Genomic DNA, 26508 nt, shown 5'->3' with positions numbered 1-26508 from the left:
ATATAGTTGCCTGGTGAAGAAAGGTCTTTTTGCTGGGAGCTCTGAGAGGTTAAGTGATGAGGTGCCTCAGAGGATGTGGATGTGGTGGGTGATGGTGCTGGGGAAGTGGAACCTTTTGCTGTTCTAGGAGGTTCATGGTTTGGAGAAACGGGACAGAAAAGTCAGTTGAGATAGAGAAGAAAATGTTCTAGTCACCGCTGTGATGGGATCCAGGATAGTCTCAGCTCTGTTACTATTCTGGTGGAGACACAAAAACCAGGATAAGTAAAACATTTAGTATATCAGATAGTGTTAAGTGCTAAAAGAAAAAGGGAAAGGGATAGGGAGAGAGAGTAAGTATTTGTGTGTTGGGGGTGGGAATTACAACTTTGTATAGAATGGCTGGGGAAGGCCTTCCTGCAAAACCGGTAAGCTGGTTAGCAGTGACTTGGGTGTGGCCTATAAATGTCATGAGAAGGAGCGAACCTGGAGTCACTGGTAGCTTGAACCACTGTGGTGGAAGGAATGATGCAAACAGAATTCCACCGGATGAATAAGCACTTGTAACCACTCTGTTGGCCTGGAACTAAAGATGACCCAGAGATGAAGGGTGGGGGCAGGGAGAGGATCTGAGAAGATGATGCTGGTGACTTTTACATACAAGCAATGGTTAGAGGCAGAAAGGATCCTGCAGATCATCCTGTCAAGTGATTTTCAGGCTTTTGAATATCATGTACCTATAAAATGGCCAACATGGTTGCAACTTAATTTTAACAAAAAAGGGCATTAAAAACTACCACCATTTGGCTGGGCATGGTGGCCCACGCCTGTAATCCCAGTACTTTGGGAGGCCGAGGCAGGTGGATCACCTGAGGTCGGGAGATCGCGACCAGCCTGACCAACATGGAGAAACCCCATCTCTACTAAAAATACAAAATTAGCCAGGCGTGGTGGCACATGCCTGTAATCCCAGCTACTCGGGAGGCTGAGGCAGGAGAATTGCTTGAACCCGGGAGGCGGAGGTTGCAGTGAGCCAAGATCGTGCCATTGCACTCCAGCCTGGGCAACAAAAGCAAAACTCCGCCTCAAACAAAACAAAACAAAACAAAAAACTACCACCATTTATTTTCATCATCTCATAAAAGGATGTACCAATCTTAGAACAAAGACCATTCTTCTAATTGAATACATGTAAACATACACACACACCTGAAATTGCAGGAAGAGATGGAGATGTTTATCTACTCTGTGCTTGAAATCAATGCCTCTAATATTTGTACTTATAACTGAGTAGGGACATAGCAGCTAACGCGTTTGCTTCAACTAATGTGCACCTAATGAGGAAAACATTTAATAACTAGAATAGGCAACTTCCTCTTTTCTGGGGAATTTTTGGAAAAATACATCTTATAGTCTGACATGTATAGTGCTTGGAAGCTAGAACCCAATTCTGATTTCCTTCATTGGACTAAAAGGCAGAAAGGCTTCGTGACTGTTTTCCAGACCAGAGGGATACAGCCAGACCCAAATCAGAGAAATGAAATGAGAAAAAGTAGTTGATGTGACAGGAAATCAGGGCAAATCAAATGAGGTTTGGTATCAGTTTGTCAGTTTTATCGCTTTTGTGGTTTAAGTGCAGCGCAGCAAGGTACTGATTTCTCTCCTTAATAAATTTCAGCATATTTGGAAGTGAATGAAATCTTTTCTCACTCCAGTTCTAAACTTTAAAAGCAATATATTTTAGAAACAATACATTCTCCCATACAAATTATTTTAAAATATTTTCCCATGTATATTTATACCAAATGGTTTGTTTTTACTTTTTTGGTGAAATGACCCAGTTACTGAAAGGGTGACATCTTTCTAATGAACTCTTAGAATTTTTATGAAGCCATAATTAGGACCCCACACAGCTGGGCAACTGTGCTGATCCTATTCAGAAAAGACACAGGAGCAAACTATAGAAAATAAAAACTTTATTTTTTTCAAGTTTATAAGATAGTTCCCATTACATATAACATTACGGTCACGGATTCTACAGCCACAAATGCCCGCAGTCACATAAATATATCCAATCCAATCAATGCCTTTTCCTGCTAACAGAGGCATCTGAAGTTCAGAGGGAGAGTCGCATTTTGAGTAGAAGTCGTCCTTAATGGGAGGGCTCCTGTCAGTGCATTAGGAACTAGCCAAGGAGCCTTGCTTGCCAGAGCTGTCTGACTCAGAGGAGAGGAAGGGACAGATGGCCTGCTGACTGGGGCTGAGGCAGAACTAGATTTTCTCTCTTGTGGTTTAAGATATTTTAGAATCTCGGAATTCAGATCCTATAGTGTGAATATCTAGGGAGTTCTAACTTCTGGATGAAAAAGGAAACCAATTTAGTGGTAAGAAATAGAAGCCTGCTTAAGAGGGACCCTAACTGCCTCCTTGAGGAGTAAGGAGTCAGAGGAAGACCCTAAGCTCACCACTCCTTGGCCCAGACCATTGCTCTACCCCATACTCCTCTCCCCCGTGGTTCAGTGACACTGACAACCATTCAAGGTAGTAAACATCTAGAAGCTCCACATGCTGCAGCTAGAGTTTGCCAGTCAGATTCTATTTGGAACTTTAAAGCTGAGTTTGTGTAAACTGCGAACAAGCTGTGGCATCAGTCTCTTGGGACAACTCACTAGCTTTACAGAAGACAGGAACACCGCAAATCAAACAAAAGCCCAGATGGGCATCTAAATCTGGAGCAGGTGTCCATTCTTCTGGACACTACCAGCTGCCCCAGGGGCACTGGACAGGGTGATGCTAAGGCACAGTCAGTTTTACATTCGAAAGTCAAGCCACCTCCTCAACCCAAGACACACCTCACTCCAGATCTACTACTAGAGAGAATCCTCACCGTGACATTACAGACCCATCTTGTAGAACCCACAGTGCCTGGCCAGGCACGGTGGCTCATGCCTGTAATCCCAGCACTTTGGGAGGCCGAGGTGAGCAGATCACCTGAGGTCAGGAGTTTGAGAACAGCCTGGTCAACATGGTGAAACCCCGTCTCTACTAAAAATACAATAATTAGCCAGGCGTGGTGGTGGGCGCCTGTAATCTCAGCTAATCAGGAGGCTGAGGTAGGAGAATCGCTTGAACCTGGGAGGCGGAGGTTGCAGTGAGCCGAGATCATGCCACTGTACTCCAGCCTGGGTGACAGAGCGAGACTCCATCTCAACAAAAAAAAAAAAAAAAAAAGGAGAACCCACCATGCCCAGCTAGGGAAGGACTCATCATTTGGCTAATTTCATGAGGACTCTAATGAAGAGGGCCTCCCCCTTGATGAATGGACCCACAGTGTCCTTTGGTCCTCAGCTTCTAACAGCTCTTAATCCTACCCACTTATTTTCCTTTCCAGATTTTTGTGTTGGGGTGGAGAAAAAGGCAGGGTAATTACAGAGAGCACTGTGTTCCCTGGACAATTCATTTTGGCAAACAGCCAAGAAGCTCCTGTTTTCTCTCTTGCATTTAAATGAGGGTGGCAACAACCAGGAATGAGCAAAGACTGCTCTGCTCAGCCTCCTTACCTCTCTTGGCCAAGTTCAAGTTCCTTTTGGAAAGAGCTAAGCTAGGAAGTCAGAGTAAGAGGAAAAAGGCCATTGATAAAAGTGAGTTCAAGTTATATTCTAAAATAAAGAGCTCCCAAAAGGGTGGAGAGGGAAGTATCTGTGTGTGTGTGCTTGCGTGCATGGTGGGGGTACCACTCTGCAGCCTCACAAACCTGAAGCGCAGCACAACAGCCGTGGCCTTTGTCCAGGACAAAAACCCAACAGCTATACTGCATAGGGGGAGGGTTTGAGGCCTCAGAGTAAAACCTAGAGCTTCCTAAGATCAACCATCAAACAAGGCAGAGCAGCATCTAGGCAACTATGCTGAATACAGACCAAGGGAAGGCCTACCTCACACTACATCTCCCTCCTCCCAACCCCACAGGAAACAAGGCCAAAGAGGCAGCTAAGTAAAGGAGCACTGACTTCAGCTACTCAGCAAAAACTTACTCCTTAAAATCATGAGTCATGAGCACTTTTCAATGAGTTCTGAAGGAATGTGTATACCAGCCTCTCTCTCTTGCTATCTGGGTGGCCTGGCGTTGGAAGGAGTCTTGCCTCTTTGTGCTGCAACATCTCTGGAAATGGGTATGCAGAATCTCTGGCGACAAGCAATTATAGCTGGGGTTGGTCAACAATGCCTCCTTCTGCGGACCAATCCTGCATCTCAGTCTGAGGTGCTTGTATCATCTCTCTCTGTGCAGCCTGGGAGAGGCTGAACTTCCTCAGCTCTAGGGAATTTTATCCTGCCTGAGTAGATGCCCAAATTGCTCTTGGAGGGATGGGGCATCCAACAATCATGGCTGGGCTGGAAGGCTGTGACTAGTGCTTGGGCACCCACCAATCTGCCCAGAGGTCAAGAGATGCTCCTGCATTTGGCCCAGGATTAAGTTTTGGGCCATGAAGTAGGGAATGATGCAGTACTCTCATTTAAATCAGGAAAGTCTGGCTGGGTGCAGTGGCTCATGCCTACAATCCCAACACTTTGAGAGGCCGAGGTGGGAGGATCGCTTGAGGCCAGGTGTTCAAGACCAGCCTTGGCAACAATGTGAAAACCTGTCTGTATCTCCCTTCCCCCCACAATCAGCAAAGTCCTTCTGGTTTCCTACTTTAGAATGGGATTTGAGAAGCAGGGTTTTCCATGGGAAAATTTAAATACAGCAATCTGCTCTTCAGTTTCAGGCAGAGATCTGGGTAAATACATACCTGGGACATCCTTCATATGGCTTAGGGCTTCCACAAAGGAAGTCAAATACATTGGCAGTTTTGGCCAAAATGTAGTTATAAGCATGTTTTTAGATTTGATTTGAATTCCTGGGTCTAATACCCAGGGACTGGCCAGAGCTGCCTGGAGGTGGACATGAGGTGCAGAGGGCAGGAAAGGGGTAAGAACCTAGCATTATGATGACTAAGAAGGAAGAAGCTGCAGGGGCGAGCATCTGATGGGAAATGGGTGCTTCTCTGCAGGGGGAATAGGTAGAACCTTTCGGTCTCAAGAGCCAAGAAGCTGAAATTCATAAGACACTTTAGTTCCTTCTCTCCAGTTTGGAAGCTAAGCCTCCTGTGATACAGTCTGAATGACACTCAAGCTGAAGGAGTTTTTAGGGTTGTGCCATTTGACTAAAGGGAAAAGGGACTGGAAAGAAGACTAAGGCTTCTAGATGGGAAATGCCAAAGTTTAAAGTTACTCAGTGTCCAGTGCCCCACAGTTCACCAGCTAGGAGATAGAAGAACAGGAAAGGAATCATCCTAGAGAGCAGACCACTGGAGCAGCTATAGAGGTGCTACTGCCACAGGGAGGTATTTTAGATATTTCAATTACTATTTTCAAGACTTTAAACACCCCTTTCTTGCTAGAAAAAGAAAGTGGGGGAAACCTGCGTCAAAGATCAGACCCTTACCTATAAAAATAACATACACATTCGCTGGAAATAAGTGAGATTCTAAGCTAAGGAGACTCTAAGACTGCAAGAGATGTTATCATAAAAGTCTGCTGCATTTATCTGATCACCACAAGTTATCGGTAATTCTCAATCTGGTCATGGACTAAGAGTGCAACTCTGCCCCAGGAATTTCCTTTTCTTTTTCATTTTTTGAAAACAAAAAAACAAAAACAAAACACAGAAAAATTAAAAGCACTGTAGCTGCAGTGAGTCCATTGTTCTCTCTATCCAACTGTCCCTGCTTCTGTATGGAGATGAACACGGGGCTACAGCTCACTCTTAGCAAAAATTGCAGCTGTTGGTTCTGATTGTGTTCTCGCCAGCATTCCATGGATAAAGACAGAGAGAGAGAGAGAGAGGCAGAGAGGGAGGGAGAGAGGAAGGGAGGGAGGGAGGGAGGGAGAGAGGGAGAGAGAGAAAGAGAGAGAGACAGAGACAGAGACACAGAGAGAGACAGACAGAGAAAGTTCTCAGTTGGTTCCAGTCTCCAGCTCCCTTCAGGAGTGAAAAGGAGCTCAAGGGGAAGGCTCCTCATTCCAGTTCTTAGAGAAAATCAAGCTCTAAAGCCTGGTGAAGGGATACTAGGTCTCCATGGTTTGTGATCCTCCAGAAAGGCATGTTGTGCTGGAAGAGAGTGGGAATAGCTGGTTAATCCAACTTCTTCTGAGAGCTTATATAAATATTTGCCCATACTCTTTCCTCAACACACCTCTCCCCAAGGTACATGGTAACCCTATCTATCCCTGCCTCATAGGGCTGTTATAATGATCAAATAATCATATGCATAAGGACCTTGTACATTGCACACTTTATAAATGTGAGAAATTTTAAATAGGTTTCAGTGGTACTTTGTGCTTTTGAGAGATTACCTGTTCTAGCTATTATTTTGAAGACAGGGTCTTGCTGTGTCACCCAGGCTGGAGTGCAGTGGTGTGATTATAGCTTACTGTGGCCTTGAACCCCTGGTCTCAGGTAATCCTCTTACTCCAGCATCCTGAGTAGCTGGAACTACAGGCATTCCAGTTACCATATAGGGTCTTAAGGATCAAATAAAATGGCCCAGGTGAAAAATTAGTATTTGATATAAGATTATACTGTCTCATGGATGGTCAATTTCTTGTAAGTTTCAGAACTGCAACACCTAAATCTTATCTATGTCCAAGATGGAGAATGTACAGATCTGGGAAATAATAATCCCATTATATTATGTAGTGAAAATCATGTCCAGAATACTGTGTGCTGTTCTGGAGGCCATATTTTACTTTTTATTTTATTTTGAGACAGGCTCTCATTCTGTCACCCAGGCTGGAGTGTAGTGGTATGAACATGGCTCACTGCAGCCTTGACCTCCTGAGCTCAAGTGATCCTCCCACCTCAGCCTCCCAAGTAGCTGGGACTAAAGGCATGTGACACTATGCCTGGCTAATTCTTTATTTTTTGTAGAGATGAAGCCTCACTATATTGTCCAGGTTGGTCTTGAACTCCTGGGCTCAAGCAATCCTCCCACCTTGGCCTCCCAAAGTGCTAGGGATTACAGGCATGAGCCACTGTGCCTGGAGGCCATATTTTTTTTTTTTTTTTTTTTTTGAGACAGAGTCTCACTCTGTCACCCAGGCTGGAGTGCAGTGGCACGATCTCAGCTCACTGCAAGCTCCGCCTCCCGGGTTCACGCCATTCTCCTGCCTCAGCCTCCCGAGTAGCTGGGACTACAGGTGCCCGCCACCACGCCCGGCTAATTTTTTATATTTTTAGTAGAGATGGGGTTTCACCGTGTTAGCCAGGATGGTCTTGATCTCCTGACCTCATGATCGCCCGTCTCGGCCTCCCAAAGTGCTGGGATTACAGGCGTGAGCCACCGTGCCCGGCCGATATTTTTAAATTAAATTAAATTAATTTTTTATATTTTTTGAGACAGAGTCTCACTCTTTTGCCCAGGCTGGGGTGCAGTGGTGCTATCTCAGTTCACTGCAACCTCCACTCCCAGGTTTAAGTGATTCTCATGTGGAGGCCATATTTTAAAGGAGGGCTTTGATAAATCCAAGTGTTGGAAACCATGTTCTATGAAGCTGAGGAGATTAACTTTCCTATCATCTAGTTGAAACTGGTTCCAAGTTACTCAGAATATTGAGGTCCTAGAACACAGTTATTTTGGCATATACCCTAGTTGTTTTTCAAGCCAGCTGCTCACACATAATATTTAAAAGGCTATTAACATACAGAAGAGGAAACCGACTTGTTATGTTCAAGAATGCCAGACTAGAGGCCAGGTGCAGTGGCTCATGCCTGCAATCCCAGCACTTTGGGAGGCTGAGGTGGGTGGATCACCTGAAGTCAGGAGTTTGAGACCAGCCTGGCCAAAATGGCAAAACCCTGTCTCTACTAAAAATACAAAAATTAGCTGGGAGTGGTGGTGTGCACCTGTAGTCCCAGCTACTTGGGAGGCTGAGGTACGAGAATCGCTTGAACCCAGGAGGCGGAGGCTGCAGTGAGCCAAGATCATGCCACTGCACTCCAGCCTGGGCGATGGAGTGAGACTCCATCTCAAAAACAAAACAAAACAAAAAAAAGAATGCCAGACTAGTATGTGAAGGTAGAGAAATTTTTGCTCAGTGGAAGGGGGAACACCCTAACAGCTTGGTTGACCCCACAGTGGAATAGGCTACTGGGAACCAGTGTCCTCATCCTTGGGCATATTCAAGCAAGGACTAGAGAGACTTCTGTCAGAAAGGCTGCAGAAAATATCCTTCAGAGTATAGGTTGAACTGGATAAAGTGCTAAGGCATTTTCCAATGGGTATATACTTTGTTTGTTTTTTTTGAGACAGGGTCTTGTTCTGTTGCCCAGGCTGGAGTGCAGTGGCACAATCTCGGCTCACTGCAACCTCCGCCTTCAGGGTTCAAGCAATTCTTGTGCCTCAGCCTCCCGAGTAGCTGGGATTACAGGAGTGCACATCATGCCCGGCTAATTTTTATATTTTTAGTAGAAACGGGATTTCACCATGTTGGCCAGGCTAGTCTCGAACTCCTGACCTCAGGTGATTTGCCTGCCTCGGCCTCCCCAAGTGCTAGGATTATAGACATGAGCCACCGTGCCCAGCCTCAATCGATGTATTCTGTTGTAGATGATTAAAGACATTAGCTCAGAGTTACCAACTCTGCTGGTGAGTTGTTCTCTCCCCCATACCCTTCTTCAGACCAGGAAACATTGATGCCTACACCCACTAGTGTCTTTCCCAAAGAGGGCAACAAGAAGCACTTTAGAATCAAAGCTTCATAACATATGTGAAAAAATAAGGATCCCTGAATTGCTACATAAAGTGGCAAATGAAAACATGAGATAATAATGCCAACTGATTACCAATCTCATAGTTTATTATAGTTGCTAAGGTTTCTACTTAACTGGATGAAGAGTATCAGGGCAGTTGGTTCTAGCTGGCAACCAATGCCTCCATGTCTAAGAAATAGAGTTGCTGGAAGAAAATACATTGGGATAGGGAGGGAAAGAACTTCTACAGATCCATTTAGCAGATGAGGATACTCAAAGAGGATAATTGTTCAAATTCACATAACTGAGACACAGATGGGATTTTAAGTTCTATAGCCAAGACTCTTTCATCTATTGTTTCCTATATTAAGAAGGGGTGACCTGGGCCAGGCGTGGTGGCTCAAACCTGTAATCCCAGCACTTTGGGAGGCCGAGGCAGGCGGATCACAAGGTCAGGAGTTTGAGACCAGCCTGGCCAATACGGGAAACCCCGTCTCTACTAAAAATACAAAAATTAGTTGGGCATGGTGGCGGGTGCCTGTAGTCCCAGCCACTTGGGAGGCTGAGGAAGGAAAATTGCTTGAACCCAGGAGGCGGAGGTTGCAGTGAGCCGAGACTGTGCCACTGCATTCCAGCCTGGGAGACAGAGTGAGACTCCATCTCAAAAACAGAAAAAAAAAAAGAAAAAAGAAAAAAAGAAGGGGTGACCTGAAGTTGGGACCTGTATAGTGGTGGGGTTAACATCAGAACAATCTTTCCAGGGCTCAAAGGCAGGAAAGACTTTCTCTACAGAAACAGCTATTGGTTGTACTGTCTGAGAACTTGAAGCATGGAAAAGAAAGAATGATTCGCCTTTTTGCAGTCAAGTCTGATGCTTGAGAAGGCACTGTCTTTGAAGATGGAAGATGGGGCACATCTCAGGTTTAATGATGGGATCCCTGTAGAAGGGCTTAAAGATTTTAAGATTCTTGAGTGACAGGGAGGAAGAGGAAGGGATGGATCTAAAAACTTAAGAGGAAAAACTCCATCTGGAGAAAAAAAAGACCCTCTTTTTCTTTAAAGAAAAATGGGAGAGGAAGAAAGAGAAAATACTATAAATGCATAATAGATTGCTAAGATTTTGTAGTTTTTCCCATTTTTCTCATTACTCGATGTACAACCACATAGACTATTTTTCTTTACCATGGTTACCTGTTTGGCTGCAATTTCTTCATCTCGTCCATCTCCAATCACTACATATGTGACTTTCTTTCCAAACCTTGACACAATTCTCTCAAAGCAGCTCTCCTTACCTGATGAGAAAAAGAAATTTCCTGTTAGAATACTCTTCTCTTCTTTTCAAAACCAAAGAAGAGGGCTGCTGCTAGGTTCACCTGCCTGTGCTTAGGTGGACTAAGTGACAGCCCATGTAGTTTGCTTGCTGGGGAGTAGGGATGGGAGCTAGAGATCCAGTAGACCCTCTGCCCAAAGAATGTGAAGTTGTGCCATTAAAATAACTTGGCCGGGCATGGTGGCTCAAGCCTGTAATCCCAGCACTTTGGGAGACCGAGGCGGGCGGATCACCTGAGGTCGGGAATTTGAGACCAGCCTGACCAACAAGGAGAAACCCTGTCTCTACTAAAAAACAAAATTAGCTGGGCATGGCGGCGCGTGCCTGTAATCCCAGCTACTGGGGAGGCTGAGGCAGGAGAATCACTTGAACCCAGGAGGTGGAGGTTGTAGCGAGCCGAGATCATGCCATCGCACTCCAGCCTGGGCAACAAGAGCGAACTCTGTCTCAAAACAAACAAACAAACAAAAAACCCAAAAACTTATTTTAACCTTCACGTTGAGGGTGAAGTCCCTAAGATCTTAGTGTGAGGGAATTTCTATAAATGGGAGAGATTAATAGGTTTAGTGACTTGCCCCTAGATCACAAACAAGCAAGTAGCTAGAACTTGGGGCCCCTGACTCCAAATCTAGGCTCTGGTCATTGTGTCATAAAGAATGAATGATTTTTGGGGTGAAATGTTTTAGGGTAGAAAAGAGAAGTGAAAACACAAGGCCCTGATTTCTTGTTAGAAACAATAACAAACAAAAAGCCATTTCCCTCCAATTCTTCATTTCCCAGAAACAGTCCTGGGTATAGGCCTTACGTCTTTCAGTGAGAGAATAGCCCCAGAATAGAACTGAGAACAGTGACCAATAAATATGGCAGCAACATTTGTCATATCTGGAACCTCCTTACTTACTATACACCTTGTAGTTGTAACCAAGATACTGCATCACTGAAATTGACCTTGGGAAATGGGTGATTTAAATCCATTTCTCAGAACTGCAGACAGTTTTGAGAAACATGGCAGTGTATCAAAACTCAAATCCCATCTGCAACCAACACCTAAAACATACACAGATCATACTGCTGTGGGAAAGATACTTTATTTGTATAAATAAAAAGAAGTTATATCCCTTGCTCTTTTTATCTCCCTGCTTCTGCCACCTTCTTCAGTTAAACAAGGTCCTAACTTTGGCTTTCTTCTTCATCCTGCTCTATTAACCTTCTTGTTCTTTCCCCTTGCCCAATAGAGTGACTTAGCACCAGGGTTCCTGTGTAAATAAGATAAAGCTGCCTCTTCCTCAAGACACTTGACTGCCATCTGCTGGAAAATCACTGTAATATATAAATATACAAATCTAAGATAACTGTAACATAATTGGCCAGAACTTATACTTCCATACTCAGAAGTCCTACTTGGCACAGAAGTTATGCAGATATGTAACTGCAAATCTTTGACATCCTTAACCCAGTGGCACTTCAAAACAGACGGACTAGTCAACTGGACCAGACACTAGATCACTCTGGGCTCAGCTGGCCACTTACAATACAAGGCTTGGCTTAGGTGCACTTGGGTCTCTTTTAGTGCTAATATTTTACAATAGAATTGTCATGCCTTACATTCATATGAGGGATTCAATCAATGTTTGCTGAGTAAATTCATATTAATCTCACAAATGATTCAGTGGAGGACTGTAGTCCAGGTCTTATGCCTCAATTCAGTTCAAACATTAAACCATTCAACTAATAATAAATTCTTATGTTCAAGGTGTTGAAGAGTTCTTTAATTCCATTTCACCCATTACAGCTTTACAAACTAAGCCAACCTCCACCAGATGCACAGTCTACTATGATCTGTCTGCAGCAAAAAACTTTTTTAAGTGAGTCAGTTTGACTTTCTTGTAAGACTCAACCAAGGCAGTAACTCATATTTTGAGGATAAGAACACAGACATTTTCACTGTCCTGGCATGTAATGATCAAGGATGAAATATACTCTGTAATGTCTCCTTTAAAAGGATTAAGAGGCCAAGAGAGTTATTAACAGCTCAAAGTAAAGAAGCAGCTCCATGAAAACAGGACTCACTCCAATACAGTTGGTAAAATACTTCCATTTCTGGATATGAGCTTTCCTGTTCAGGAGGATGAGGCCAATGATTAATCAGTTTACCATATGTCAAGCAATTGAAGCTGGTGAACTGTAAGATCAGCCAAATCTTTGGAGAATATTAGTCCCTGGGTTTTCTCTATTAAAATATTTCTAGCCAGGAGCAGTGGCTCATGTCTGCAATCCCAGCACTTTGGGAGGCCTAAGGCAGGAGGATTACTTGAGCACAAGAGTTTGAGATTAGCTTGGGCAACACAGTGGGACCTTTTCCCTACAAAAAAATAAAAAATTAGCTGGGTATGGTGGTGGAACACGCCTGAAGTCCTGGCTACTCAGGAGGCTGATGTGGGTGGATCGCTTGAGCGTGGGAAGGTTAAGGTTGCAATGGGCTATGATCGTGCCACTGCACTCCAGCCTAGGTACCAGAGTGAGACCCTGTCTCAAGAAAACCCCCCAAAACAAAAAAAAACTTCTGACATTTTCAGAAATTATTTTGAGAATTCTCTTTAATGTCCCCAAATCACAGAATGGCCATTAAGAGAACCATATTTTGCTATCATTTCAGAGGAAGTGAAAAAGTATTTCTTCTCCTTGCTCCCATTTCACAGTTCTGTGAAGAAAAGCCTCAAGCCTCCTACTGTGGTTACCATAGCACCAGATCCCACTGCAGCTTTGCAAATTAGCTCTGGATGAACTGAGACTGAGGAAAAATACCAAATAAGCACACTTACTGACAGAGGGAATGAGATCATTTCCATTAGCCTGATGAGCCCGCGGGTGCCAGGTCTCAGTATAATAAGCACTACAGAAAATCTATCTTTCAGATGTGGGAGGCTCAGTGAGTGCTCTGTGTTCCTATGATATACATAAAGCAACCGGCAGCAGGAACAATATCTGAAGGGAGCGCTTTCATATATGTTCCCTTCCACCCAATCCCTTGTAAATGAAATAATTCAACCATACAAAAAAGCATGGAGAATTACCAGCCTTGACAACAAAGTGAGACCCCATTTCTACAAAAAATAGGAAAAGTTAGGCATGGCGGTGTGCATCTATAGTCCCAAGCTACTCGAAAAGCTGAGGTGGGAGGGTTGCTTGAGCCAGGGAGGTCGAGGCTGTAGTGAGTTGTGATCACTGAACTCTAGCCTGGTGAGATCCTGTCTCAAAAAAAAAAAAAAAAAAGAAAGAAATGCCTACCACCAACGAAGCTTTGTAAAATCTTAACACTTCATAGTTGCTGTATTTATTTACTTATTTATGAGACAAAGTCTTGCTATGCCATCCAGGCTGAAGTACAGTGGCACAATCATAGCTCACTGCAGCCTCAAACTTGTGGGCTGAAGTGCTCCTCCCACCTTAGCCTCCAGAGTACCTAGGATTGTAGGTACAAGCCATCACACCTGGCTAATTTTTTTTTTTTTTTGAGACAGAGTCTTTCTCTGTTGCCCAGACTGGAGTGCAGTGGTGTGATCTTGGCTCACTGCAACCTCCGCCTCCCAGGCGCAAGCAATTCTCGTGCCTCAGCCTCCCAAGTAGCCAGGACTACAGGTGCCCGCCACCATGCCCAGCTAATTTTAGTAGAGACTGGGTTTCACCGTGATGCCCAGGGTGGTCTTGAACTCCTGAGCTCAGGCAATCCACCTGCCTCGGCCTCCCAAAATGCTAGGATTACAGGCATGAGCCACGGCTCCTGGCCACACCTGGCTAATTAAAAAAAATTTTTTTTGTAGAGATGGGGTCTGACTATGTTGTCCAGGCTGATCTCAAACTCCTGGTCTCAAGTGATTCTCCCACCTCAGCCACCCAAAGCCCTGGGATTACAGGCGTGAGCCACTCCACCTGACCCTTACAGTTGCTCTAGATTTAAAAAAAAAAAAAAAATCAAGACATTACAGAACAAAACTTTTCAAGTACTCCTAAAACGTAAATATTTTAAATCTTTATATAGATATTACATACTGTATATTTATCTGTCTGCAATGTTTTTTGTTCATCAGTTTTTCTTTTTTTTTGAGACAGAGTCTTGCTCTGTTGTCCAGGCTGGAGTGCAGTGGTGCAATCTTGGCTCACTATAATCTCCGCCTCCTGGGTTCAAGCTATTCTCAGGCCCCCGAGGAGCTGGGATTACAGGCGCACACCACCATGCCCAGCTAATTTTTGTATTTTTTGCAGAGATGGGGTTTCACCATGTTGGCCAGGCAGGTGATCCACCCACCTTGGCCTCCCAAAGTGCTGGGATTACAGGCGTGAGCCACCGTGCTTGGCCTATTGTTTTTAATATTAATCCTTATGAGTATATGTAATTTTACTTAATCCACTTTTAACTGCAATATAGCATTCTGTTGTTTGAATATATCTATCAATTTTCTGTTCATGGACAGGTTTACAGACCAATTATTTTCTATGATAAGCAAGTGTGCATCAAAAAATCCTTGTACATGTCTCCTTGTACATGTAAGAATTACTCAAAGGTAGAGGTTAGCAAACTTTTTCTGTAAAGAGTCAGAGAGTATATAGTATATATTTTAGGCTTTGCAGGCCCTATGGTCCCTGTTGCAACTATTCAGCTCTGCTACTGTAGTGTGAAAGCAGCTATATAAATAAGTGGGCATGGTTTCAATAAAAACTTACACAAACAGCCAGAGGGTAGGATTTAGCCCATGGACTGTAATTTGCAGACCCCTGCTCTAAAGTATATATATATCTTAAAAGTGGAATTGCATGATCATAGGGTTATGTACACCTCAAACTTCATCAGACATTAACGTTCTCCAAAGCAGGTTATATCCATTTTCAATCCCACTTGCAGAGGCAGAGTTCCCATTACATTGTTAGATTTAAGTTTTTGTCTATCTGATGGTTGGAAAATGTACCACATTTAAATTCGCATTTTCTTGATTTGCAGTTCCTTAATTTGTGAGGTTAAGGACTTATTCATATATTTACTGACAGTTTTGTTTTCCTCTTTGGCAAACTGGTTGTTTCGAGGTTTTTGCCTATTTTTCTATATTCAAAATTGTCTCTTGCTTACTGATTTGCAGGAATTCTTTATAGATTCTGCATTCTTTTTCTTTTGAGATGGAGTTTCGCTCATTGCCCAGGCTGGAGAGCAATGGCGCAATCTTGGCTTACTGCAATCTCTGCCTCCCCCATTCAAGCGATTCTCCTGCCTCAGTCTCCCCAGTAGCTAGGATTACAGGCGTGTGCCACCACGCCCAGCTAATTTTGTATTTTTAGTAGAGACAGGGTTTCACCATGTTGGTCAGGCTGCTCTCAAACTCCTGACCTCAGGTGATCCACCCACCTTGGCCTCCCAAAGTGCTGGGATTACAGGCATGAGCCATTGAGCCTGGCAGTTCTTCATAGATTCTGTATTCTAACTGCCAATTAAATGTGTTGTAAATACCTTATCCCAAAATGTGGGCTTGTCTTGTTACCTTTTTTCAAGAGACAAGGTCTCCTTCTGTTGCCCAGGCTAAAGTGCAGTGCAGTGGCACAGTCACAGCTCACTGCAGCCTCCTTGAACTCTTGGGCTCAAGTGATCCTCCCGCCTTAGCCTCTTGAGTAGCTGGGATTACAGGCACTCACCACCACACCCGGCTAATTTTTTTTTTTATTTTTGTAGAGATGGGGCCTCACTATGTTACCCAGGATGGTCTTGAACTCCTGGCCTCAAGTGATGCTTTAGCCTCCCAAAGTGCTGGAATTAAAGGCATGTGCCCAGCTTGTCACTTTGTTATATTTAACTGTATGTAAAATTAAAAGTTCCATGCAATCAATGATTTTTTTTTTTTTGCTTTTTATACTATCTTTTGATTCTTAAAAGAGGCCCATCCTCACCTTAAGATCATACAGATACTCTTCTATATTTTCTCCTAAAAATTAAAAAACTTACCTTTCGCGGTAAGTTTTTAATCTACCTGTAATTTATTTTTGCATATAACATAAAGAAGGAAAACAATTCTGCCTTTTTTCCTATATCGATAATCCAGTTATCTTAGCACCACTGATCGAAGGTAAGTTCCATGAGGACAGAGGACTTTTGTCACTGCTGTATTCCTAGTGCCTTGGCGTTGCCTAGCACACAATAAGCACCGTTATTATTTTTCCTCATCTAGTGGATCATTTCCATCTGCATATAAAATAGATATAATTTCTCTTATGAATCTTATAAATCCTCTGAAGTCCATATACCTCTAGAGCCACTACTTCATTTTTCTGTTCCTCTCCAAACAAACCTCCTCTAAAGAGTTGTATAGTTCCCTTCTCCAACTCTCCTTCCATTCTCTCTCATTTACTAATAAGTTAGTAAAAATATTAGAACAGGTCTAATAAAAATATTGTTAGACCAGTTCTATAAAATTTCAATTCTCTCTTAAACTACTTCCAATTAGGGTTTAATCCCGATCACTCCCCTATTCAAACTGCATGTCAAAGCTATTAATGATCTTCATGTATCTAAAAACAATCTTCAATTCGATTCTCAAGTCTTTTTTTGAGACAGGGTCTCACTGTGTTGCCCAGACTGGAGTACAGTGGCATAATCACGGCTCACTGCAGTTTCGACCACCTGGGCTCAAGCGATTGTCCCACCTCAGCCTCCCAAGTAGCCGGGACTACAGACATGCACCACCACTCCCAGCTAATTAAAAAACAAAAAAACAAAAACAAAAACAACTATGTAGCCCAGGCTGGTCTTGAACTCCCGGGCTCAAGCAATCCTTCTGCCTCAGCCTCTCAAAGTGCTGGGATTACAGGTGTGAACCACTGTACCTGGCCCTTGGGTCTCATTTGACCCATCAACAACATTAGAAGGAGTTGATCACTCTTCCTTCATTCTTTCAAGACACCATTCTTCTCATTCTCCTCCTGCCTCACAGGTCAATCTTCCTGACACCTTTTGCTGGTTCTTCCTCATGATCCAAACATTAGAGGACCCCAGGGCGTAGCTCTTAGACCTCTATTCTTCTCTATCTCTACTCACTTCTTTTTTTGTTGTTGAGGTGGAGTCTCGCTCTGTCACCCAGGCTGGAGTGCAGTGGCGCCATCTCGGCTTACCGCAACCTCCACCTCCCAGGTTCAAGCGATGCTCCTGCCTCAGCCTCCCGAGTAACTGTGATTACAGGCGCCTGCCACCAAGCCCAGCTAGTTTTTGTATTTTTAGTAGAGAGGGGGTTTCATCATGTTGACTAGGCTGGTCTTGAACTCCTGGCCACAAGTAATCAGCCCGTCTTGGCCTCCCAAAGTGCTGAGATTACAGGTGTGAGCCACTACACTTGGCCTGTACTCACTTCTAAGATCTCATTTTACTTGAGAAAACTGAGGCTCAGGAAAGAAGATAATCTGCCTAAGGTGAGAGCTAGTAAGTAGGGAGGCCAGGACTTAAATCCTTGTCCTTGATGTTTATTTTCTTTTTCCTTTAAAAAAAAAAGCTGGTAAAATATGCATAACATGAAATTCACTAATCTTTAAAACAAAAAATTTTGGCGAGGTGCGGTGGCTCACGCCTGTAATCCCAGCACTTTGGGAAGCTGAGGCAGATGGATCACCTGAGGTCAGGAGTTCAAGACCAACCTGACCAACATGGTGAAACCCCGTCTCTACTAAAAATATAAAATTAGCTGGGCATGGTGGTGCATGCCTGTAATCCCAGCTACTTGGGACGCTGAGGCAAGAGAATCGCTTGAACCTGGGAGGCAGGAGTTGCGGTAAGCCAAGATCGCACCATTGCACTCCAGCCTGAGCAACAAGAGCGAAACTCCAACTCAAAAAAAAAGTAGCATAAAATTTACTCTCTTAACTTTTTTTTTTTTTTTTTTGAGGCAGAGTCTCACTCTGTTGCCCAGGCTGGAGTGCAGTAGCGCGATCTCGGCTCACTGCAACTCCACCTCCCAGGCTCAAGCAATTCTCCTGCCTCGGCCTCCCAAGTAGGTGGGATTACAGGCTCATGCCACCATGCCCGACTAATTTTGTATTTTTAGTAGAGACAGAGTTTCACCATTGTGGCCAGGCTGGTCTTGAACTCCTGACCTCAAGTGATCCGCCTGCCTTGGCCTCCCAAAGTGCTGGGATTACAGGCATGAGCCACTGTGCCTGGCTTCTCTTAACAATTATTATTATTATTATTTCGAGATGGAGTCTCACTCTGTCACCCAGGCTGGAGTGCAGTGGCGCAATCTCGGCTCACTGCAACCTCCGCCTCTCAGGTTCAAGGGATTCTCCTGCCTCAGCCTCCTGAGTAGCTAGGACTGCAGGAGAGTGCCACCACGCCCAGCTAATTTTTTGTATTTTTAGTAGAGATGGGGTTTCACCGTGTGAGCCAGGATAGTCTCGATCTCCTGACCTTGTGATCCACCCACCTGAGCCTCCCAAAGTGCTGGGATTACAGGTGTGAGCCACTGTACCCGGCCTCTTAACAATTTTTAAGTGTAAAGTTCTGTCATGTTAACTATTATTTAACAGATGTCTGGAACCTTTTCATTTTGCATGACTGCAACTCTATATCCGTTGAACAACTCCCATTTCCCTTCCCCTCCAGCCTCTGGCAATTATCATTCTACTTTCAGTTCTATGCATGTGATTACTTTAGAAGCCTCATATAAATGGAATCATAAAGTATTTCTCTTTTTGTGATTGTCTTATTTTCACTTTCATTTAGCATGTCTTCAAAGTTCATCCATGATGTAGCCTGTGACAGAATTTCCTTCCTTTTTAAGGCCAAATAATATTTCACTGTACGTGTATACCACATTTTGTTCATCCATTCATCCACATTTGACATTTGAGCTGCTTCTAAGCTCGAAACTATTGTCAATAATGCTGCTATAAACATGAGTGTGCAGGTATCTCTTTGAGACCCTGCTTTTGGATATTTGGATATATTTCAAGAATCTGAGACCCAATTCTCTCAGATATTTACGCAGAAGATTACCCAGGCTGAACTCAAACTCCTGGGCTCAAGTGATCCTCCTGACTCAGCCTCCCAAATACCTGGGACTACAGGTAGGCACCACCGTGTCTATCAACAGTTGCATCATTTTACAATCTTACCAACAGTGCACAAAGGTTCCAATTTCTCCACATCCTTGTCAATACCTTTTATTTATTTATTTAGAGACGGAGTCTCGCTCTGTCACCCAGGCTGGAGTGCAGTGGCGCGATCTCGGCTTACTGCAAGCTCCGCCTCCCAGGTTCACGCCATTCTCCTGCCTCAGCCTCCCAAGTAGCTGGGACTACAGGCGCCTGCCATCACACCCAGCTAATTTTTTGGTCAATACCTGTTATTTTATTTAAGACATAGGGTCTCATTCTGTCACCTAGGTTATAGCACAGTGGCAAGATCACATAGCTCACTGCAGCATTGAACTTCTGGCTCAAGTGACCCTCCCACCTTAACCTTCCAAGTAGTTAGGACTACAGCTGCGTGCCACCACACCCAGCTAATTAAAAAAACTTTTTTGTAGAGACAGAGGTCTGCCATGTGGCTCAGGCTGGTGTTGAACTCCTGGCCTCAAGTGATCCTCCCGTCTCAGCCTCCCAAAGTGGTGGTAATACAGGTATGATTCATCTTGTCTGGCCACCATTTTTAGGTATACAGTTTAGAAGCTTGATTTTTAACCTAGTGCTTTTTCTATTATACTACATACTCTCTGTGAAAAAGAGAAACTTGAAATGAGGCAAAACTAGATTTCTAAGCCAGATATTATGTTCTTTCAAATATTATCAAAGAGCATGCTTATGTAACTTACTAGCTGTGAGAACCTGAGCAAGCTATATAACTACTAAGCCTCAATTGCATTACTGAAAATATTAGAAGACTGTTGTGAGGACTGTAGGTATTACAGATAAAGTGTCTAACAGAGGGGCTAGAAAATAATAGGTGCATCATGAGTAGAAAGTTTTATTGCAAGGCCAGTGACAAGAAACAGCATAGAAACCATACCAATTTTGGTAGCACTATAGATGTTCTCAATAGGAAATATTTCTCCTAGTCCATATAGGAGAACCTTGGCCAGGGCTGGAACCAGCTGGGTGGTAGTGATCAGAACATTCACACAATTCTTTCTATAAGGGAGTAAAAGGGAAAAGAAAAGGTGAAACTAAACCAACCTGGGAGCAAGAATTCGTATGTGCCAACTCTTTAGAATTTAATTATTAAAAATTAACTTTAAAGGACCTGGTATTATACTGTTCAGAGCCAATGTTCAGCTACTACTCATTATTTCATGTTCATTTACTTTCTATATTAAAGGGCAGATTCTACTCATTTTTGTATCTTAGTGGACACACAGCAACAACTTAGTTCTTGCCTTCTTTCCCCTCTGACCATTCTAGTCACAAGTACTTGATAAATACCACCAACCCATGTCACTGATAGCATATTTTAGAAAACAAACAAACAACAAAAAGCTCTGAGCTGTACTCTTTCATCTGAATGCAAGTCAGTCCATAAATGAGATATGATTTGTGTTCGCTTTGCTCTTCACACAATAGCAACATAGATTCTAGAATACACATTAATTTTATATGTCCTTTACCTTCACCAGATATCCACTCCTTGGTGTCAGCTTTACTGTTTACTACGTTGTGGATCTGGAATTACTGCTTTGCGGGAGGGAGTAATAGGGTATTGGTGCAGACACAGACTGGTGCATTTATTTCCCAGTCTAAGCTTCATGTTGAAATCTCCTTAATCTGCTTAATGTACCCTTTTTCTTTTGAATCTTGCCTTCTTTAGTGGGTTTGCATACATTTCTTGGAGCTTCCTGTACCTAGGACATTGTAATACATCTCCTCCATGTATTATTTGACGTCACCAGGTCCAACTTATGGACAAGAGATTATGGGTTACTGAGTTTTAATTTCGTGAGCAAAAAGTAAGGAGAAAGAAAAAGGATTTCATATATAAATATTCTCTTAAAACTAGAAGGTGTGCTGTTAACATAAAATGACCTTGCTTCTCACCTAACACAAATACTTCCCTACATCATTTAAACTCCTCTCTACCCCTATCCCAAACCCTATTTTAGAGAATGGCTTATCCTGAACTGGAGTAGAAGAATATGTCGCTGAGAGGATGAGACCTAAAAGAACCATTTCCATACCTGGACTGGATGAGAAGTAAGGACTTTAATGCAGTTCCTAACCAGGAATCTGTTAAAACTTCAATTTCTGCTCTTAATCTCTGCAGTGCTTCCTTCCTCTGGGGACTGAGGAGACCTTTAGGAATAAAAGCAGACACATTTATCATTTGACAACATATATTTGCTGACAGTGAGAAAGCAACTTCTAAATTCAATTTAAAAAGTGTGAGTCACTGAAATATTCTACTGAGTATGTGTGTATATATATATATATATATATATACATACATATACGTATTTTTTTCCCATGAACACATGTGCTTTATTGAATTCCATTGTAGACAGGTGAATATAAACTGCTGTATATAGGGGTGGGGTCAAAAGGGCAGGACCAACAGCCCCAGGGTGCAGGGTCAGCAGTGGAGTACATGGGCTCTACTACTGGCCTTGGAGATCCTTTATCTTCTGAGAAATTGCTTGGAAGATTATCACTGAGCTAGTGGTGAAAAGCATGATGAGTGCAATGACCACACGGATGTCGAGGAACAGGGTACAGATGTTCAAGCACTTGGTGGTGGAGGCACAGGCCTGCGCCCCGGTCACGTCACCCACCATCTTCCTGTCCCTAGACTTCATGCAGTACACTAATGCTATGAAGCCCAGGAAGCACTAGTTTATGAAGAGCATTTTGAACAGGGTTTGGGCATGGAGGTCTCACTGCAGATGTGGATCACAGAGGACATCAAGGGAGCAGAGCTATGGGGTGCCCCTAGCATGGCAACCTCATGTTTCTCCTTGAACATCTCCTAATTTGTCGGGAGGCCAGTGTTGGCGTGAGTGAACAAGGATTTGGAAGTGTGGTTCTTGGTGTCAAGATAAGACCAGTTGTCTTTTTTTTTTTTTTTTTGAGATGGAGTCTTGCTCTGTCGCCCAGGCTGTAGTGTAGTGGTGCAATCTCAGCTTACTGCAACCTCCGCCTCCCAGGTTCAAGCAATTCTCTGCTTCAGCCTCCTGAGTAGCTGGGATTATAGGCAGCTGCCACCACACCCAGCTAATTTTTGTATTTTTAGTAGAGACGGGGTTTCATCATATTGGCCAGGCTGGTCTCGAACTCCTGATCTCATGATCCACCCACCTCGGCCTCCCAAACTGCTGGGATTACAGGTGTGAGCCACCGTGCCTGGCATTTTTTTTTTTTTTAATTTCTCTTCTTGGAGAAACCTTAGAGTAGTGCTACCCAGAATGCCATTTTTACTTTCTTTATCACAGTGTTTTGGGGATGTTCAGGCAAAGATAAATTTTTAGAAAAGTCTTGTTATAGGGACACAATAACAACAATAAAATCAGCTGACAGAAATAATTAAGATTCTGATGCAAGCTCCTTCTTTCATCACCAACCAATAGCATATCTTTTGCAGACTGGTTGACCACACTTTGAATTGCACTGCTTAGAACATGACATCAAGAACCAAAGTGCAAAAAATTAGTGTTACAGCTAGAAGAGTCCTTAGCATTTCTAATCTCTCTGTAAAGAAACCAAACCCAATGAAAAAAAGGGCCCTAAGATTACACAGTAAGTTTGCAGCTTTTGGTCTTAAGAAGTCTTTCTACTACTCCACAGAACTTCCATGGTGACTACTTGTCCACTTGCTTCAGAACATGTTGACATGAAATTCCAGGTTGAATGACTAATTCTCCATACTGTACTTCTGAAACAACTCCAACTGATAAGACACTAAAACACTACCCAAGACTAGATATCTAAGCACAAGAGAGCTCGTATGATGGGAGCCTGCTCTCAGACACTTCAGTTAAAATATTCAAGCAGTAAATCTGGATCTGAATTTTCTATAGTGAAGGTTAAAAAAAAATCCTGTATTCTATTAGTAATACTCCATAAAAGCAGATGGCATTTTTGTGAGGAGGAGAACTGGAGTATAATTTGTTTTCAGATTGATGGTTCCACAATGTAAGCCTAGAATTAGATGACTCTTAACATTTTGGATAAAACAAAACGACAACAAAACCAGTACCTATATATGATATACTCAACTAATACATGATGTGGCGCTTTCATCAATTCATATTGTACAAAACATACAGCTGGCCATTAATTTTAATCTATTCTCCAAAGTAGGCTCAGAGGATTCTCACACAGGGTTACATCGCTTTGTTCAGGAAACCAGGTCCAGGCATTGGGCAGGGAAAAGATAAAGAGACTCAGGCTGTATACGAAAACTAACAAAAGAAAGGCTAATGTTTGTGAGAAAGAAAATGCAAAAAGACTTGGAGTTACCAAAATAAAAAATACTGGCTTTGAATCATGAGAAGAAATAAGCAACAAAAAGGGGAATCTGAAAAAAGTAAATTAGATTCCTGAAGTCTGGAAGCCCATGATTTTTATCTGGTATTAGAGAGCTGTAACTGAAATGAACCAAATTGATCTGTAAAGTCTTGTTCCTACTTTCTGCGCCATATTGTAAGGCAGCATAGTATAGTACAAGGGCTCTTGACCTTAAGTAAAATACCTCTAGGCCAGCAGTCCTCAACCTTTTCAGCACCAGGGACCAGTTTCATAGAGGACAATTTTTCCATGGACCTGGGTGGGGGGCGGGAGGTTTCGAGATGAAATTGTTCCACCTCAGATCATCAGGCATTAGTTAGATTTTCATAAGGAACATGCAACTAGATCCCTTGCATGTGCAGTTCACAATAGGGTTTGTACTCCTATGAGAATCTAATGCCACCACTGATCTGACAGGAAGTGGAGCTCAGGCAGTAATACTCACTTGCCGGCCTGCTCACTTCCTGCTATGTGGCTGTGCTGCCTGGTTGCTAACAGGCCGCTGACTGGTATCAGTCTGAGGCCTGGGAACTGGGGACCCCTGCTCTAGGCAGGCTATGTAATCCCTGAATCTTCGAGCAACATTTTGTATGTATTTGTATCTTTGATGGTGATGGTTTACAGTTTTAAATATTTTCTCAAAAGGGTACCTCACTATAAAAGGAGCTGCATGAAAGTGCACTGGACCAAAAAGTTAGGGAATGTGAATTTCAAACATGGTATGGTTACAAATTTGCAATGTGACCATGAATAAGCTGCCCCCACTACCCCTATGATGGACATCACTTTTCTCAACTGTAAAATGAGGAATTCAGATTAGACTTCTGTCTCTTTTAATTCAAACAATCTATGATTAATTAATTCTAAATAATAGAATTTTAGGCTTAGTGGCATCTGGCATTTGAAATATTTCTGGTCAGAAAGAATTTCCAAGATTCTTCAAATCACAACACATTGATACTGCCAACCTACAATCCTGGACCTAGATTTCTGTCCACGAAAAGTTACTAGCTAGTTCTACTTAACTTGTCCTGATAGTTATATAAACCAGCCAAAAAAAAAAAATGTGGCACCCTATTAACTAGCGTTGACAGTAGTTGTGATACATGTCATCAAACATAATCTACAGAACATGTTTCCTTTAAAAAGGCATTTGTCCAAAGACAACAAGAGAACTTTCCAAAATTATGCTTAGAGAAGCCCGTTAGAAATATAGAGCTTCCTCCCAAAAGGTTTCAACCAAACCTCTATTTTTTTAAATACAGAGTTTAACATATAACTGTGGCATAATTTATAAGCAGTTGTCATGGGGAATCTAAGGAATCCCTGGAAAGAAAAGGAGGAAACCAGGAAGAAACAGAGAATCAGACTGGTTATATGCCACACTTACCACCCACGTTGCTTTTATGCTTATCATAGATTTCTCTCACTTTCCGGTAGCGGAAAGCTAGTTTCCTCATCCAGTCCACACCTCCCTGAACTCCCACAGATGAACCATGGCTGCCACTACCTCCTGAGCCACTGAAACCATCTGTTGAGAAACTGTAGTTGCTGCAAGGAGAGAAGATAATAAAAATTAAAATTTATACAGCATAAAGTTTTTGTTTGAGTGCTATTTGGTTGGGTTCTTGGTATCTGATAAATAAGGCCAATGGCTTTAAGGATCTTCTTCCTTAATCTCTGTATGTCAGAGTCTATCTTTCATTAGTTCTCTATCTCACACTTATTACTTCTATCAAAGGAAGGACTGAAATGAGAGAGGGAATGAAAGGTAGAAACAATTCAAGCACCAGCATTCCTTAGAGGTTGACTTGGGATAAGGCATCTTTTTCACTAATGACAGAAAATAACCACACAGTGAAAAAAGCAGAATATAAAATTTTGTGAGTACACTTACACACACAGTGATTGCAACTATGTAAAAAGGAGAAACATGGAAAAATAATGAAAGGAAATAGGCTAAAATGCTAACAATGGTAAGATAATGGCAGATATTTCCTTAAGTGATCTGCTGGCTGGTTTATGTTCATAGGTCACTGTGGTAGCTTCAAAATATATCTACAAATTCTTTGATATTCCTCTCTTCTAATTCTGCTCCCCTTGGGTATGGACTATACTTAAAATATAAATAGAAAGTGATAAAACTGATAGTGTTAGGCTTCAGAGACTAGGCTTCTTCTGCTCTCTCTTGGAGCACTTGCTCTGGAAGAAGCCAGCTGTCACGTGAGAACATTCAAGCAGCCCCATGGAGAGGTATGTGTAATGAGGAACTAAAGCCTTCTGTCATCAGCCACATGTCAGAGATTGGAAGCACATTCTCCAGCTCCAGTTAAGCTTTCAGATGATTAGAGCTCTAGCCAACATCTTGATTTCAACCCCAGAAACTCTAATTGAGAACTACCTCTGGGGCTGAATGCAGTGGCTTATGCCTATAATCCCAGCACTTTGGGAGGCCGAGGCGGGTGGATCTCCTGAGGTCAGGAGTTCCAGACCAGCCTGGCCAACATGGTGAAACCCTGTCTTTACAAAAAATACAAAAATTAGCTGGGTATGGTGGCGCATGCCTGTAGTCCCAGCTACTCGGGAGACTGAGGAAGGAGAATCGCTTGAGATTGGAAGGCAGAGGTTGCAATGAGCCAAGATCATGCCACTGCACTTCAGCTTGTGGGGGGAAAAGAACTACCCCTGGCCAGGTGCAGTGGCTGGTGCCTGTAATTCCAACTATTTGGGAGGCTGAAATGGGAGGATTGCTTGAGGCCAGGAGTTTGAGACCAGCCTGGGCAACATAGTAAGATCCCATCTCTAAGAAAAAAATTTTTTAATTAGTCAGGTATGGTGGTGTGTACCTGTTATCCTAGCTACTTACGAGGCTGAAGTGAGAGGACCACTTGAG

The 26508-nt window shown here is 42.9% G+C and overlaps 1 protein-coding gene across 5 annotated transcripts in view; it reads right to left on the bottom strand.

The window, feature by feature from the left end:
- Window positions 1–1938: 1938 nt before the first annotated feature.
- The window catches only part of EYA3 (EYA transcriptional coactivator and phosphatase 3), a 119216-nt gene continuing 94646 nt past the window's right edge, over window positions 1939–26508 (bottom strand). For all 5 annotated transcript variants that reach the window (XM_003828080.6, XM_024929234.4, XM_055096108.2 and 2 more), the window contains 5 exons: window positions 25006–25166; window positions 21293–21407; window positions 20131–20252; window positions 9959–10059; window positions 1939–6127 (listed from right to left, as the gene is read on the bottom strand). In XM_003828080.6, the coding sequence (XP_003828128.1) occupies window positions 6047–6127; window positions 9959–10059; window positions 20131–20252; window positions 21293–21407; window positions 25006–25166 (580 nt within the window). In that variant the 3' untranslated portion in view covers window positions 1939–6046. The remainder of the gene's footprint in view (window positions 6128–9958; window positions 10060–20130; window positions 20253–21292; window positions 21408–25005; window positions 25167–26508) is intronic.

The sequence above is a fragment of the Pan paniscus genome, chromosome 1, assembly GCF_029289425.2.
Source record: "Pan paniscus chromosome 1, NHGRI_mPanPan1-v2.0_pri, whole genome shotgun sequence".
NCBI lineage: Eukaryota > Metazoa > Chordata > Mammalia > Primates > Hominidae > Pan > Pan paniscus.
This window is presented reverse-complemented; position numbering and strand designations above follow the sequence as displayed.